At 35.6% G+C, this 14,797-nt stretch overlaps 3 protein-coding genes across 4 annotated transcripts; 2 read left to right on the plus strand and 1 right to left on the minus strand.

Moving 5' to 3' along the window:
- The first annotated feature begins 6,047 nt into the window (after window positions 1-6,047).
- Window positions 6,048-6,539, plus strand: LOC132163012 (NAC transcription factor 56-like). Its single transcript, XM_059573211.1, has 2 exons — window positions 6,048-6,210; window positions 6,295-6,539. Exons 1-2 carry the CDS (start codon window positions 6,048-6,050, stop codon window positions 6,537-6,539), a joined length of 408 nt encoding a protein of 135 aa, XP_059429194.1.
- Window positions 6,540-7,339: 800 nt separating this feature from the next.
- Window positions 7,340-7,795, plus strand: LOC132163013 (uncharacterized). Its single transcript, XM_059573212.1, has one exon. It carries the CDS (start codon window positions 7,340-7,342, stop codon window positions 7,793-7,795), a length of 456 nt encoding a protein of 151 aa, XP_059429195.1.
- An 834-nt stretch (window positions 7,796-8,629) lies between these two features.
- Window positions 8,630-14,200, minus strand: LOC132164317 (syntaxin-71-like). Of its 2 annotated transcripts, none has more exons than XM_059574808.1 (9): window positions 13,972-14,200; window positions 13,567-13,692; window positions 11,903-12,065; window positions 11,716-11,801; window positions 11,506-11,574; window positions 11,380-11,424; window positions 11,199-11,261; window positions 11,029-11,105; window positions 8,630-8,949 (listed from the first exon to the last, which is right to left on the minus strand). In XM_059574808.1, exons 2-9 carry the CDS (start codon window positions 13,681-13,683, stop codon window positions 8,937-8,939), a joined length of 633 nt encoding a protein of 210 aa, XP_059430791.1. In that variant the 5' UTR covers window positions 13,684-13,692; window positions 13,972-14,200; the 3' UTR covers window positions 8,630-8,936. The 2 variants fall into 2 exon arrangements, with proteins under 2 accessions (XP_059430791.1, XP_059430790.1); XM_059574807.1 differs by having other exon boundaries at window positions 13,863-14,200.
- Window positions 14,201-14,797: the final 597 nt, after the last annotated feature.

Here is a 14,797-nt window from a genome sequence, read left to right on the forward strand (position 1 = left end):
AGAAAATAGAGAGATAATGAATTGAGAATAATTGAGTATAGAATTCACCGTGTCTAGTGTTGTGGTAGGCTGCTCTTTTTATAGTAGTAGCTAAGAGTGAGAGTCTTTGTGAGACTCTCACTTGATTCCCTTGATTCTTGGAGAGGTGGCATAATCTTTTTGACTGCACTACCTATAGATTTAGCAGGGGCTTGGGCTTAGTTTCTTAGCGATTTAGTGAGCCGTGAGTCTCTTATTTGGAGTGGGCTCTCTGGTTGGGCTTCTGGAAATATTTGGTATCAACACATACATACAAACAAATTGAGTCAATCGCACACAAGTCAAACCAAGTATATGGGCTCTCTTTTTTTCGTTGTTTTTTTTTTTTTTTTTTTTTTTCTAATTATTCAAATAATGCATATGGGGCTCTTTCTCCTGTATTTTGCACTCCTTCTCACACACACTAAAGACCACCACTGTTTTTGAGTTTCTAAACAATTGTGCAGTACTATGTGTGAGGAAGAAATTAATTTGTTAGGAGAATATACTTACCGATCGATGCTGAAGCGGCGAGGGAGGATAGGAGTTGTTGTTCGACGGGGACATTCGACAAATGGAGGAGTGGTGGCGTTCAGAGGAGAGGGGCAGCTCATGTATCTTTAATGGGTGAATAAGGATTTTGTCGACGAGTCACGATAAAATGGCTAAAAATATGGTGTTTAATTTCATTTTTCTCATGCTTGGTGCTCTAAGCTGACGTGCCATTCTTTTATTGGAGGGCATAAAAGATATGGTTTTTGCGAGGTCCCTATAAAAGTTATTATGTTGTCACAATATGTGAAGAAGTCTTAAAGAGAATTGTTTTCACAAATTTTTACCATTGTACGTGTTATATATCTACAGGTTTTTTTTTTTTTTTTTTTTTTTTTTTTTTTTTTTTTAATATGGAACTTTCATTGATGAAGTTTTACGAGCATAAAGCTCTTACATCACTAAGCATATAACTTTGAAAAATCATAGCTAAAAGCTATGAAGGTTACAAAGTTATAAAAATGACTTCAAGCTTCCGCTAACCCATGTACAATTACATTTAAGGAACATATCTGTTTCGTGCAAACTAGATCTAAGACATGGGTAGCCCAAATACAAAAACAAAAATAAAAAACAACTAGAAACTAAAAATTCGGCCGTAAGAGTTAAGCTCTAGCACCAATCTACTTCATCCTCAAAAGGCCAAGGAAAACAAAAAATAAAACCCCCACAAACAGCAGCGGAGGAGCACGGCATCATAGACATCCCTTCGGAAGACATGCTTTGGCTGAAGAAAACGATGAGATCTAAGGTTGAAGAGACTAGATCTAGATCTAAATCTACATACTAGATCTAAAGCAATCCGTCAAAAACAGAGACCGGAGGAGCTTACAGAAAAGATACCGAGCACTGCTACGTGAAAGAGGAGGAGGGAAGGTCTAGATTTAGATCTTCTCTATCTGCTCTTGAAATTTTTATTGGTGTTGTCTAGAAGAAAATAAAAGAATTCTAGAGAAAAGGCAAGCCTCTCTCTAGTCAAGGAAGATATTTTTTTTATATATATATATATACATGGTTAAATATTGTTTCAAAGTAAATAATAATAATTTAAAAATTAATATATTAATGAAGGAGTATAAAACTCGGTTCGGCTTGACTAAACTCAATTACAGCCAAAAGGATACAAATGAATTAATTTGTGTAACTTATTCTCTTTCTATATGTGTTCTCTTGAGAGAAAATAGATCTACGTACAGTCATTTTTCGTCCATATTTTGGGTAACTTTTCTTTTCTTTCTTTTTTTTTTATTTTTTTGGGGAGGGATGTGTCATAATCTTTATGACTGCACTACCTATAGATTAATTGAAATTTTTATTAAAAAAACAAAAAGCAAAGAATAAAGAAAAGTAATACGAAATAACCATTTTATCCTCTGATCAACTAAAAATTTGGATGTTAAGGTTTCAACCATGCACGTCCCAGTCTACATTGAAAAGGGTTCTCGATCCACGTACGCATTAAAAGACAAACCCACCCACCTAGGATTTGATGTCTTCAGCTTCCACATAAGACGACATTATTAATCGATTCGAACAATGTTGATTAATCATTATGCTTATATATGCCTTGTCTTCTATAATCTGCTACGAACTAAATTTCTGATTAATTACAAACAAATCTAAACCTGGATTTCATCGGTTTGTTTTGATCGAAGATGATTAATTATAAAGCTTACGACAGTTGTTTAAATAATACTTTTCTCTGGCTTTTTTTTTTTTTTTTTTTTTCTTACTTTAAAAACTGCGTACGAAAGACTACCGCAAACGTTTGAGTCATACGTGCGATATGATGCGAATAATTAGTGAACACGTGCGAGAATGAAATTGCTGTTTAGGTGGTTGGCAATATTGACATAATATAAAATTAGACATAATTAATCCAAATGTGTAGTCTAAGTAAGGTACTTAGGTCGGACACAACAGTGTTAATGTCGGAATAAAGACGACAAGAGCATCTTTACCACCATACTTTGATTACTTTCAACTATCTGCATATCAACATTTTAGCTATTTATTTTTATTATTTTTTAAATATTTTTTTATTCTTTTTCCAACAATTATATTATTAAGGATTTGCATTTTCCTAATGGTCATAATTTTTGAAAATGTGATATTTTCTTAACAGTCATATTTTCAATTAATACAGAATAACTTCTATGAGGTTGTGACATAACTTCATCATTTAGGGCCCTCTAATGAGAAATTAACACATTGGTTTAGTACAACTTAAGAAAAAAAAATACTAGATCACATCTAAATCTACAAAAAATTAAAAAATCTCACTTCGCATATATGGATCTAATCTGATGTGTTTGTTTGTTTGTTTTTTAAAGTTGTATTAAGTTAAAGTGTAAATCTCTCATTGGAGGGCACAAAATGATGGGTTTATGCCAAAACCCCGTAGAAGCAGCTCTCTTCCAAATATTCAGTTTGGTATCCTAATGAAGAAAAAAATGAACAGTACGATAAAAAAAAGAAAACCAAATGAAAAAATGAACAGCCCCAGATATTAAGGTTATACCAAGAGGAGAGGGAAAACAAAATGAATATATATATATATATATATATATATATATATATATATATATATGAGAGAGAATGTTCTGATTTTTTCTATATTTTTCCTTACTGGGTTTGTTTTATTTTTAAACAAAACATTGGCAAAAAAGATACATAATCCAAGTGGTTAATTTGAGAGAATTGAGCTTAGGGAGTTAAATAGAGCTATGTGCTCAAGATTTAATTCCTATAAGGCTTAAGAATTAAAAGAGCCTTGGGTTCAGGAATTTAATTTGTAAAGGCTTGGGCATAAGCTTTGAGCTCAATAAAATTAATTATAAAGACCTAAGCTGAGTTAAAATGAGCATTGGGCTTGATAATAAAACCTAGGTCCAAGCTAGAAAGCCAATCAGAACTCAATTCCACCGTGGAGAAAAACGACATCGTTCCACTACAATGGAACAATGATGTTTCAGTCCAATGCTGGCACCTTTCGGAGCCAGAACAAAGGATGTCATTCCGAAGCCTATTTGAAACGACATCGTTCTGTGAACCTTGGAAGCAACCCCCAAGAAACGACATGACATTGGTATGAGCGAAGCCCAAAACGACATTCTTTCGAGTAGCCGAACAAAACCCATAAAAAGCTCATCTTGACATAGCCAAAACTCAAAGCATACAGCCTGAAATTCGGTCCTGCATGCCCAAGCCCAAGATCGAGCTCAGGCCAAGAACAGGAAACTGAATCAAAAAATTTTGTTGATGGGTGCCAAAGCATGAATGAGGGTTATGTTAAGATAAAGGTACTAAAATATGAATGAAAAATATATTAAGATTGAAGATTAAATTAATAAAAAAATAAAAAAATTAGTATATATTCATTCAGTTAAGACAATTTAAAAGGATTCCATGTAGCCTTTTTTCCCTTATTCAATTAAAAATAAATAAATAAATAAAAAACACAATTTAAAAGGCACAAAATAATTTTTTCTTAAAATATTCCAATTTTCAATTCAATTACCTATCAAAATGGAACTCGGTGTTCTTTTAGATGCTGAAAATTATCTTGGATTGAATAGAATCCACTAGATCACTATGTTTTTTTTTTTTTTTTTAGTGAGATGGTGCACATAAAAGTTTGCACTGCAAAAAACTTTAGAAGTATTCCAAACTTGAAAATGCTGAAGTTTCAATAGAATGCCTAGGATGATGGGAGATAAGGTCCAATCTGAAAAGAGTACATATAGAGGGACAATGACCAATTTATCATATTGTCATTATATGTAAACGACTACTACTAACCAGAAATTATCCGGATATGATAAGACAAAATCATTCTTGGTATCCAAGTTTGAAATAAAAGATATGGATACAGCCACCATATCTTAGGAATAAAATTTCTAGAGATAGAAATTCGAGATCGTTATACATGGATCAGGAAAATTCTCTGGAAAATGTGTTTTAAGAGGTTTGAGATGGATAAATGTAAACCTTTAAGCACACTTGTCTCCAAGGATCATCAATTGAGCAAGAAATAAGTCCTTCGGCTGAGACAAAATTGAAAAAATGAAAACAATGCCTTATTCCCATGTTGTAGGTAGTCTCATGTATGCCATGACAAGCACTAAGTCTAATATTTGTCATGCGATAGGATTGGTGAGTAGTTACTAGTCCAATCTAGGGAGGATGCAAGCGGTAAAGCGAATATCTAGATATTTGTAGGGCACTTAAAACATGGGTTTGTGTTTTGGATTAGGTTATTTGAAAATTGTAGGATACATAGATGCAAATTTTGCAGAAGATGCAAATGACAAAATGTTAACTACCAGGTTATGTGTTCCTGTTTGATGGAATGGTTGTTTTTTGGTTAAGCAAGAAACATTATTGTGTTGCTAACTCCACAATAGAAACTGAGTATGTATCATGCAATACAACGATAAGTAATGCAGTGTAGAATAAAAGTTTTGTGGCAGTTTAAATTTAAGTATACATAGTAGACTAGTCAATATGTTTTATAACAACAAATCCATTATCTTGTTAATAAAAAGTGGCACACATAGCTTTCATGACATTGATCTTTGGGGGATCACAGATAAGAGTTAGCCTGGAAGAGTTATTGGTACCAAGGTAATCATGCCTAACTAAGTTTATCACCTAATGTTATCATGTGATCAAGTGAGATGATATATTAAGGAATGATATATCACACCATAACAAGTATAGTCATTAGTCACTTCTACACCTTATTGTCAACATAGAAGGTGATAACCTCCGTGGAGGTCAAGAGGGAAATGGTGCTACTCTACGTGAAAATGTGTATTCCTATCTTGTGTTGGTGTGAGTTAATTATAGCTCCATTGAACTCCATGAGTACCTACTAAAAATATGGGATCCTCGTCGGGTACCATGAGAGTTGTACATTGAACATGTGAGAGGACATTTGAGCCACATCTTACTCAGACTATTTGAGCACCTGCCTGAACAGCTCTCATTAAACCGGATCGCCATCCACTTTATATTTGGATAAAGAAAAAAGAAAAGGAAAGAAAATCACTTGTCCCCCACATTTTTGTGATTGGTCCTCAGATCTCTAAAACCTTTTACTTCTAGTTTTATTTCCAAAGTAGTATTTGAGTTTAACTAACTTTTGACATGGAAGTTAATTAACTATATATGTCATATTCTGTGTCTAACGTGGAGCCTCGTATATTACCATTAAAGGAAGTAAATATTGTGACGTATGGGTGCCCAAGTCACAGGTGGTCGAATGTAATTCCAACAAGTAGGCCAAACATGTCGTTTTCCAAGCCATTCTTTAAGCCCTCTACGTAAGTTTGATTGGTTCCTTCCTGTTTATACGTTCTTCCTTAATGTCGTCATCTGCGTGAAAATCCCATATAATGGCCTCCTGTATTCTTGGATTTACAACTTCTTAATTAATCCACTCGATATTATCGCTTGATTCATCATTGATTTCAATGGGGAATTCCGATTTCCAATTTCCTCCTGGATTCAGGTTCCGTATGTCGGACAAGGAGCTCATCGTTCATTACTTGGAAAACGAAGTGAATTCACGTCCACTTCCGGCGTCGGTGATTGCTGAAATCGATCTCTATAAGTATAATCCATGGGAGCTACCAAGTCTGTTCACTTTTCACTCGTTTTATCAATTGCCTACGCCTTTCTTTTTGCACTGACAAAACTGACCTGTTTTCTTTTGTACAGACAAGGCTTTGTTTGGAGAAGATGAGTGGTACTTCTTCACTCCGAGAGAGAGGAAGTACCAGAAAGGAGCGAGGCCGACCGGAACGGACAAGCCGATCGTAAACTCTTGTGGGTCGAGGCAGATAGGAGTCAAGAAAGCTCTGGTCTTTTATACCGGTCCACCTCCGAAAAGAGTTAAGACGGAGTGGATCATGAATGAATATAGACTCCTCCACCCGAGCACATCTTCAAGGTTTAAAGGGTAGAGTAAGTGATCTTCTTCTCTATAGGGCAAGTTTTTCTATTTTGTTTGTGTTGATGAGAGGGTAACAGTAGTCAGTAGCCGACCCTTTCATGCAAAGAATGCTCAACCGCACAAAAACCTCATTGACAAGACTATCAGAATGTTCAAAGAAGAGAAGAACTTCTATAGGCCAATTACTATACACCAAGCCCCCTTGCTGCCTTGTTTTCTTCACTGTAACCTAAACTCCCAAACTATTGACTAATGTCATCCAAGATATGGTCCCAAGGTGCCTAGACAGGTCTCCCGACATTTCGGGTGCAGGGTCCACCTACCTAGGCACCTCAAGATTCGGGGTCACCTCTCTCATTCTCTCACGAAATTCAAGCGGGAAAGAAAATTTCAAAGAATCCCAATCCCAATTGCAGAGATAACAATGCGTCCCTAGTCGATCACCAACAACAACATAAAAGACAGCATACAACTTCCAAGTATATTTCAATATTTCTGAGCAATTAATTTGTCACTAGAAAATTGAAGAATCTCGATCTTGTGTAGACAAATGGGAACTAAAGCTGTTGAATACAGAAAGTCACCTAGGTCAATTCTTCGATTAGAAATGATTTTCCTTTTCTTCATTTGGTTTTCATTCCTTATTCTGCATCAGCACCAACTTTCTGAAAGTAATCCAATTATTGCCACTTGTTCTCACAGTTGGATGATTGGGTCCTATGTCGAGTCCGACAAAAAGGTAACGTCTCGAAGAACACATATGAAGATGGAGACAGCTGTAGCATGCAACTGCCAAGCTTCTCTCCAAATATGGAGGAGAAGGTGCAGCTTACTTCCGCAGACTATAATGCTGACCTGATCATGGACAACCCATTTAAAGACTGCCAAATCTTACCTTTAATACTTAAAGGTGCTCTACCTCCCATTGAGACCATTTCAAGCATAAGATTTGGAGGGAGCCAAAAAGGGAATCATTTGACTTCAGTCTATGGAGATGCTTCCAATAACTTGAAATCTTCTACAACAGTTTCCTCTTTGGACAGTTATTTCAGGAAATTTAGTGAGGAAAATGAGTATGAGAGTTTCCTATCCAACGAGAAGGAAATCAAGGATCTACAACCTAGCAAGACACTGGCCAATTATGATATGAATTGCTACAGCCAAAACCATTCTCAATATGACAACTTCAACCCTAAGCCCTCAGAACCCATCACTGTGTTTCAAGAGCTTATTGAATTACCCTTCACAGAGAAGTACTTACAGTAATGAATAATTTTCCCACAAGGCAAAAAAGGTCGGGTCATAGATTGTACAGCATAACATGTAGATAAGGTGTGTGAACAAATTAGTCTCCAGGGGCAAGGGCCAATAACCAGAACGAAATAAGCAACATGATGCATACTTTGTATTTATTCTGTCCTATAGAGCATTGACTCTATGTATTATCTATATATTTGTGTGTTTCCTAAAATACAACAGTGGTACCATAAATAATCTCATGGCTAGGCATAAAATTTTATGCAGGACCACAAAAACGAATCAAAAACTAAGAAACTTGTTGGTTGTCTGTTGTCTACCACAAAACTGAATTCAAATGTGTTTCAGCTAGAAAGTAGTTGTTTCCATCTTAAATTAGGTTCATCTTCCTTTAATATATAATGAGGCCTTATTCTACACAAAGATGGCAGAGTTATCTGACGAAATTGCCATTTAAATACAATAAAATTAGGCCATAACGACATGCTGATCCAATGAAAGCCCTAGAAAGGGAGATCTAGATACAGTCTTAACCTTCAGCACTTATCCATAAACTTAACTACTCTTAATTCCTAAGGAGACTTACACTTGCCTCTCAAATAACAACGAGGATAGTTTTTTAGTGATGAGATCATTTTAACTTTTGTAAATAATTAAGGGCACGTGCACTTGCCACTCAAATGACAGGTAGGAGAGTTTTCTAGCGCCGAGGTCCTTTTAAATATCTGCATAATGTTTTCCACAATATTAACATAAATTTCCGTCACAACAATGAAGTAACGTTTTGAATCTCAACGATTAAGATGGAAATTGAAACTCAAATCATTTTTATTGTGCCATAACTAAAAGAAATAAGGTTTTCTAGTGGAAGAAGAAAAAGAGTTAAAACATATTACAGAGACGTATCTTGATCATTATCTTTAAGCTTGAAACTCTCATGAGCTAGAAATTAACAAATGTCATCCTCAGCAAAAGTTATACCAGTATTTAGACAGCAGGAAATTAAAGAAACAAAGACCAAATGATCTTGAAAAGATACATAGAAAGCCCTCCAATAATGAATATACACCGAAAGCCTTCAAATATGAAAGATATAGTACCAGATGGATTTATGATCTGGTAAGCTGTAGAAGAAGCCTTTGAAATCAGTTCAGCTCAAGATACTGAAACAAACCAAAGAAAATTTTGATAAATAAATTTTCCGGGTAGAAGACACTGAATGAATACAGAACCAACAGATGTACTATTAGCAATTTATGAGACGATTTACTAAGCCAAAGGTAATATTCTATACAATTTAGATACTCATCAAATCTGTAAGGGCAATGGAGAATGGTGTATTCACCCTAAGCTCAGCATTTAGTTGAACATATACATGAGATCTGTGCTGAATGACAACATTATATGCATATGTAATGGAATATATAATCCTATAATGCAAGGAATAGCTTATGGCTTTTAGCATGCAATGTGCTCTTTATTGCTCTCTCCTTGATTTAATAACGAATAGTAGCTTCCACAATCAATGTTTGCAACAATGGCACAAGACATGAATCTACAAATTTATCAAACAAGCCAAATTGCATGAGAGTAGGTAATTTATTAAGAAATAAATGAATGAGGATGATAAAAGGGTAGTGTTTTAAATATTCCATTAACCATACATATGCCTACAAATGACAGAAAGAAAACAGTCGCTCCACATTTGGAAAGGTCATCACAGGTTCCATGAGTCCACCAAATAACACATAACACACGCAATACATGCTTTTGTATAGATATAGGGCAAATGTTTACTCTATAAAAGTTAACCTGAAAACAGGACCCTCGTGGCTACTTGTAACAGCAAAAACACAGGCGTCAATGATAAATTAGCTTTTCTATTATAGAGAGAGAGAGAGAGAGAGAGAGAGCAGGGATGCCACGAACAGTTCAACCATGACTTCCAGAAAAGTCTGATACTGCCGCTATCCTCCTCCTACTAAAACTAAGAAATTGTTCTCATCTTTTGGCCATTTCAAAAGATAAAAATGCCTCGTATTTCACTACATTTTCAAATGCAGTAGTTTACTAGGTGGTCTTTCTTCACTGGCATTTAAATATATTAATTCTAAACTAAACAAAATCGTCACGCATACTAGTTTTTCCTAGCTACACAAAACATTGTTTGACAGCTGTATCATTCTCTCTCTCTCTTCCTCTCTAGCAATTTCATAGAGCTAAGCTTGCAGTCAGTCATTGAGAACCACATCTCTTTAACAGCCCAAGAACATCTTTCTCCTTGGTTTCACCTTGTTTTGGGTCAATAAACAAATGAAAAAAGGAGCTCATACTTGTGCCCACATGCCTTTATCAAAGTGCTGGGATGACCTTGGCACAGCCTTCCAGTTATAACTCCATATATATATATATATATAGTTCACAAAACATGCTAATGTTGTTGTCCTTTTTGTGAGAAATGAAAAGCAAATAGATCGTTACGTGAACACATTAAAACTTAATATAGTTTTCTCAAAAAATGTCATGTTTGTTAATGTGTTTTGGAAGTGTTTTTTGTTTGAAAAAAGTATTCTGATATGACATAAGAGTGAAAATTTTTTCTTTTTTTTTTTTGTATTATTACTTTCAGGAGTATTTTGTGTTTGGATTTTGTATTACTTTTAGGAGTATTTTGTTTGTTAATTTTTTTTGTTTCAAGAAGAAAAAACAAACGACATAAAACAAAAACTTTAACAAATGAAGCCAGATTTTGGCACACTTCACACAGTGGAACGAAGTCATAGGGATGAGAGAACCAGGCAAGAGCCAAAGGCCTCACTTCATTCTGATATTCTTGTGCTGATAGGATTTCTGGATGCTGACCCATAACCTAAATAAAAATTGCTCATATGCCATAATCATTACTGTATTTGTGAACATATCGTTGGTTGGAATCATAAACGAATTAAAACAAAATCTTTCACAATTTTATTCAGGAGATGGAAAATATAATTTTATTTATCAAAAAATATAAAGCCTTTTGCCTAGGATGAATCAAAATTATTAAGAAACCCATAGCATAATCATGTACTGTACTCTCAAAATAGGACTTTAAACATACACATGCACAGATAATATATATATATATATATATATGTGTGTGTGTGTGTGTGTGTGTGTGTGTGTGTGTGTATGTGTTTGTGCGTGTGCCTGTGGAGAGAGAGAGAGAGAGAGAGAGAGAGAGAGATGGCGATTACACTTACTTATATAAGTAGGCAGCAATACCAAGAATTACACAGAGCAGAATGATGTCGATGCAGAAGTTTCGACTGGACCTCAACTGGAAAAAAACCAAAACATTCAGCGTATCACCACACCAATCTCACCAGATAAAATAGTGCATTGTATCTTAGCCAATTTTTAGACAAATTACCTGTGTCAGAGTTTTCTTGAGCCTGACATTAGCATTTCTGATATCAGATGTTGCCGTGTCCGCCTATAAAACCACCAAAATACCAGTAATTAATTACAATTATCAAACATTTTTCAACTTTTTTTATCATCATGGTCTGCTTGGAAAGAAAAGGGCCACGCTAAAGTGACAAATTTCTCACCTTTGTTTCAATCTCATCAATTAGTGGAACTTGCCTATCCAATTCCTGAACATATGGAAACAATTTATTAATCTCTCATTTCTTCTGACAGCCCCAACAAACCAAACTACATGCACAATGACCAACCTCATTCATATCATGAGCCAAATTTTTCAGGGTTTCCAATCCATCAGATATGATACCAAGACCTTGGTCCTGCACAATTTACAAGTTTAATGAAATGAGAGTGCAGCGGTATACACTACACCAAAAGCAGTAGCCTGATCAAACCATCTGCCTTCAACGTTTTAATTATAGAATATAGGCATAAAGACATTAATCAGGAATCTTACATGCCTGTTTCATTTTGCGCATTTCATATTCTTGTCTAAATTGACTTGATTCTTCAGTTTGATCGAAAAAATCATTGTCAAAGTGCCCATCTGAGGTTCGTAGTGAAACAAGCAAGCATTAACAATCAATTGAAATGCTCACATTCATTTAAATTCTGTCTCAAGAAGGAATAACAGAAGCACTGCTTCACCTGATGAGTCAAACTTGATATTCTTATGGGATGCTGAAGCTGTCCATCCTCCAGCCTGTTTGGCTGCAGTAGCGATACCATCTGGAATTACTTGAATCCTCTCAGCCAGTCCAAGAACCAGATCATCACGGATGACTAGTTCTTCTTTCGAAAGCCCTTTAACCTGTTTTATTAGATAGCAGTGGGAATACAAGATTAACGGATTTGCATAATTCTGAAGGATGCCACATTTGGCCAAGATTCAAATCAATATGAACAGAAATGAAACTTCACAATCAGTTCTCAAATAGTCAGTGATGATAACCAACTGAACAGTTCAGATTCAAGAACTATATGAGCACCAGTGTGACACTCAAATGTCATGCCCATGACAGCTATGCCTATCCTCTTGGAATGATCTTCAACCCAAGGCTCCTTTTTTTTTTTTTTTTTAACTTAGTTATATATCCTTTGGTTCACGGACCTTTACTCAAAGGTTTACGTGTTTTACTAGGAGTAATATTTGGTGACCATTTCATCTACACCACTTTTCCTCTGTGTTATGCTCTGGTGTTTCACAAGCCGGTTTTCTCAAGAACTTGCTCCAAAAAAATAAAGGCACAGTGTTTAGGTGTAACAGCAATCTCACATCAGTGAAAAAGGAATGGTCAACAAAAAGGGCAACTGGCACTAGCAATAGAATGATATAAGATGTCAAGTGTTACATCAGACCAGACTACAATCATCATCAATAAGAATGGGCTATCTATAGTTAGTCCCAGGTGAGTATCTCAACAGCAGGGACTTTCCTGGTTGTTAGCTGCACAAAAATATCTTATGATGCATATGGATTTAGGGAGATGTTTGACATGTTTTCCAGGATATAATATGGACACATTTATATTTATAGAGTGCCTCCAAGGAAGCAAACACAAGAAGCTCAAGGGTGGGTTGTAGCAACTCCAGGGATTAAAAACTGAAAAAATATGACAAACAAAAATGGCAGGAAATCTCATTATGCTACGAAACAAAAGCTATATCAAGCAGAGAGACCAATGCATGCCTAGTGATTAGAGAAGCCAATGCAGCTATTGACACGATAAGAACTCCCACAATTGATCATAAAGTTCAAAAGCTATATTCCTATTTGCTAAGATAACCACATCTAACGCTCTTAAATGGAAATATAAGGCAGAGACTTAGATTGTCTAGGAGACAATTTAAATGGAAATATAAGGCAGAGAATTGGGAATGGCATCCAATAAAATTTTGATTATAGGACCAAGGTTATAATTTGTCTCATTCCAGCCACCACCTCTAAACCTTCGTATAATTCTTTGTCCTTTATATTCAATTTTGGTGGAGTACAAATAGTTTCTAGCTCACTTCCTCCTAGATTCTCTTATAGTTCTATGATTCTTCAGTTTCTGGGTAAATAAATGTCCTTGATTACATAGTTTTAGCAGTTAAAATGTACTTCATTCCAAAAAATAAAAATTGCGTCAAAATAAATAGAATTTTATACACAATAGGAACCAAAATAAGATAGGACGAAAGCCATAAATCTGTATAAGAAAATGAGTAAGACATGTTAATGTAACATATCACAATACCTAAATATTTAAAAGGTGACGTATTTTGTAGCACAAATTAAAGAAGAATAAAAAAAGCAAATGTAAATTCACCTTCTTGAGAGCCAATTTTCGCAGCTTAGGAATTTCGTCCATCAATCGAGCCTTGGTCCGACGAACCTCCGCGTTCATGGCAGCTGCAGATGCCCTGTTCTTCTCCGTAGAAGCCATCTCAGATTTCTGCAAATTCATATGAATTTTCGAAAAGAAAATTAAAATTCATATACCCAGAAAAGAAAAACCAAACATTTTCAGCTTGAACATTTTTCTTCCATTTTCCCAATTTCCCGAGAGCCAAACAGAGCCCAAGATTCAAAATCAAAAAGAAAAATGAGAGAGGAGGATCGAACATGAAGAGCAGCGTCAATCTCATTCTCGACGAAGGCGTAGAGGCGAGCGTAGGCATCGTCGCCGTAGGCGTTGAGCTGGCGCTGCTTCTCCACGTCGTACTTGTCGTACCTCTTGCAAATCTCGTCGACGCGGAAAAGAATGTCTATCACGCTCATGTTTTTTTACCCTTCGCGTTCCTCCGAGAGAAAGCAAGAGAAAATTGTTCAGGAAAACGAGAGGAGAAAGCCGTTGGGACCGAAAAAGGTCGTTGGTTTTGGGACCGGTGCACTGGTAGTTCTGGCATTGTGTCTCGGGTTTTCTGGACGCCTCTGTGGCCGAACGAGGCGTGGAGCGTAGAGAGCGGTTTGGAGGAGAGAGAGAGAGAGAGAGAACAGCGTGGAAACAAAAAATGACAGGTTTTTTTTTTTTTTTGGCGGGTGCAGCACCCATCCACCCCAACTTTCCAACTTTTCTTTCTTTTTGTAAATTTCCTATTCCTGTTGCGACCTTTTTTTTTCTTTTTTTTTTTTTGCTCCGGGTGTTTGAGCAAAGGAGATAGTTTTGGTGTTAGTGATTATCTTTTGCGGCCAGTAAAATAAAGTTTTAAGAAAATTTATGATACACGTCTTAGATGTAGTCTATTTTTAAAAATTGGAGCAAATCTGTTCCATAAAAGAAGTTTACATGAGTTAATGGAGGCTCCTGTCATAGATATTTTTTATTGTAAGATTTTACTCATGGTATTTATGACATTGTACTAACATAGTTTTGGGCTATGTTATGTAGCAGTGTTATGCATTGGGATGTTAGAGCTGGTTTGTATACTCTAGATCTTATTTTAAATGAAATACGAAAAAAAAAATTTGTTCCAAAAAAAAAAAATCACTACTATCCTATAACAATTACACCCCGCTAATGTGACAATGTTAAATAACTCTTGAATTAGTTAGTGGTT

The sequence above is a fragment of the Corylus avellana genome, chromosome ca10 (assembly GCF_901000735.1).
Source record: "Corylus avellana chromosome ca10, CavTom2PMs-1.0".
Lineage (NCBI taxonomy): Eukaryota > Viridiplantae > Streptophyta > Magnoliopsida > Fagales > Betulaceae > Corylus > Corylus avellana.

Excerpts from the sequence above, each read along its gene's own strand:
- LOC132163012 (XM_059573211.1), top strand. The coding sequence starts at position 6,048 with ATGGGGAATTCCGATTTCCAATTTCCTCCTGGATTCAGGTTCCGTATG. Across the intron at positions 6,211-6,294 it reads TAATCCATGGGAGCTACCAA|ACAAGGCTTTGTTTGGAGAA; the intron begins GTCTGTTCACTT and ends TCTTTTGTACAG.
- LOC132163013 (XM_059573212.1), top strand. The coding sequence starts at position 7,340 with ATGGAGGAGAAGGTGCAGCTTACTTCCGCAGACTATAATGCTGACCTG.
- LOC132164317 (XM_059574807.1), bottom strand. The coding sequence starts at position 14,018 with ATGAGCGTGATAGACATTCTTTTCCGCGTCGACGAGATTTGCAAGAGG. Across the intron at positions 13,693-13,862 it reads AGATTGACGCTGCTCTTCAT|AAATCTGAGATGGCTTCTAC; the intron begins GTTCGATCCTCC and ends ATGAATTTGCAG. Across the intron at positions 11,262-11,379 it reads TTGATGAGATTGAAACAAAG|GCGGACACGGCAACATCTGA; the intron begins GTGAGAAATTTG and ends GTGGTTTTATAG.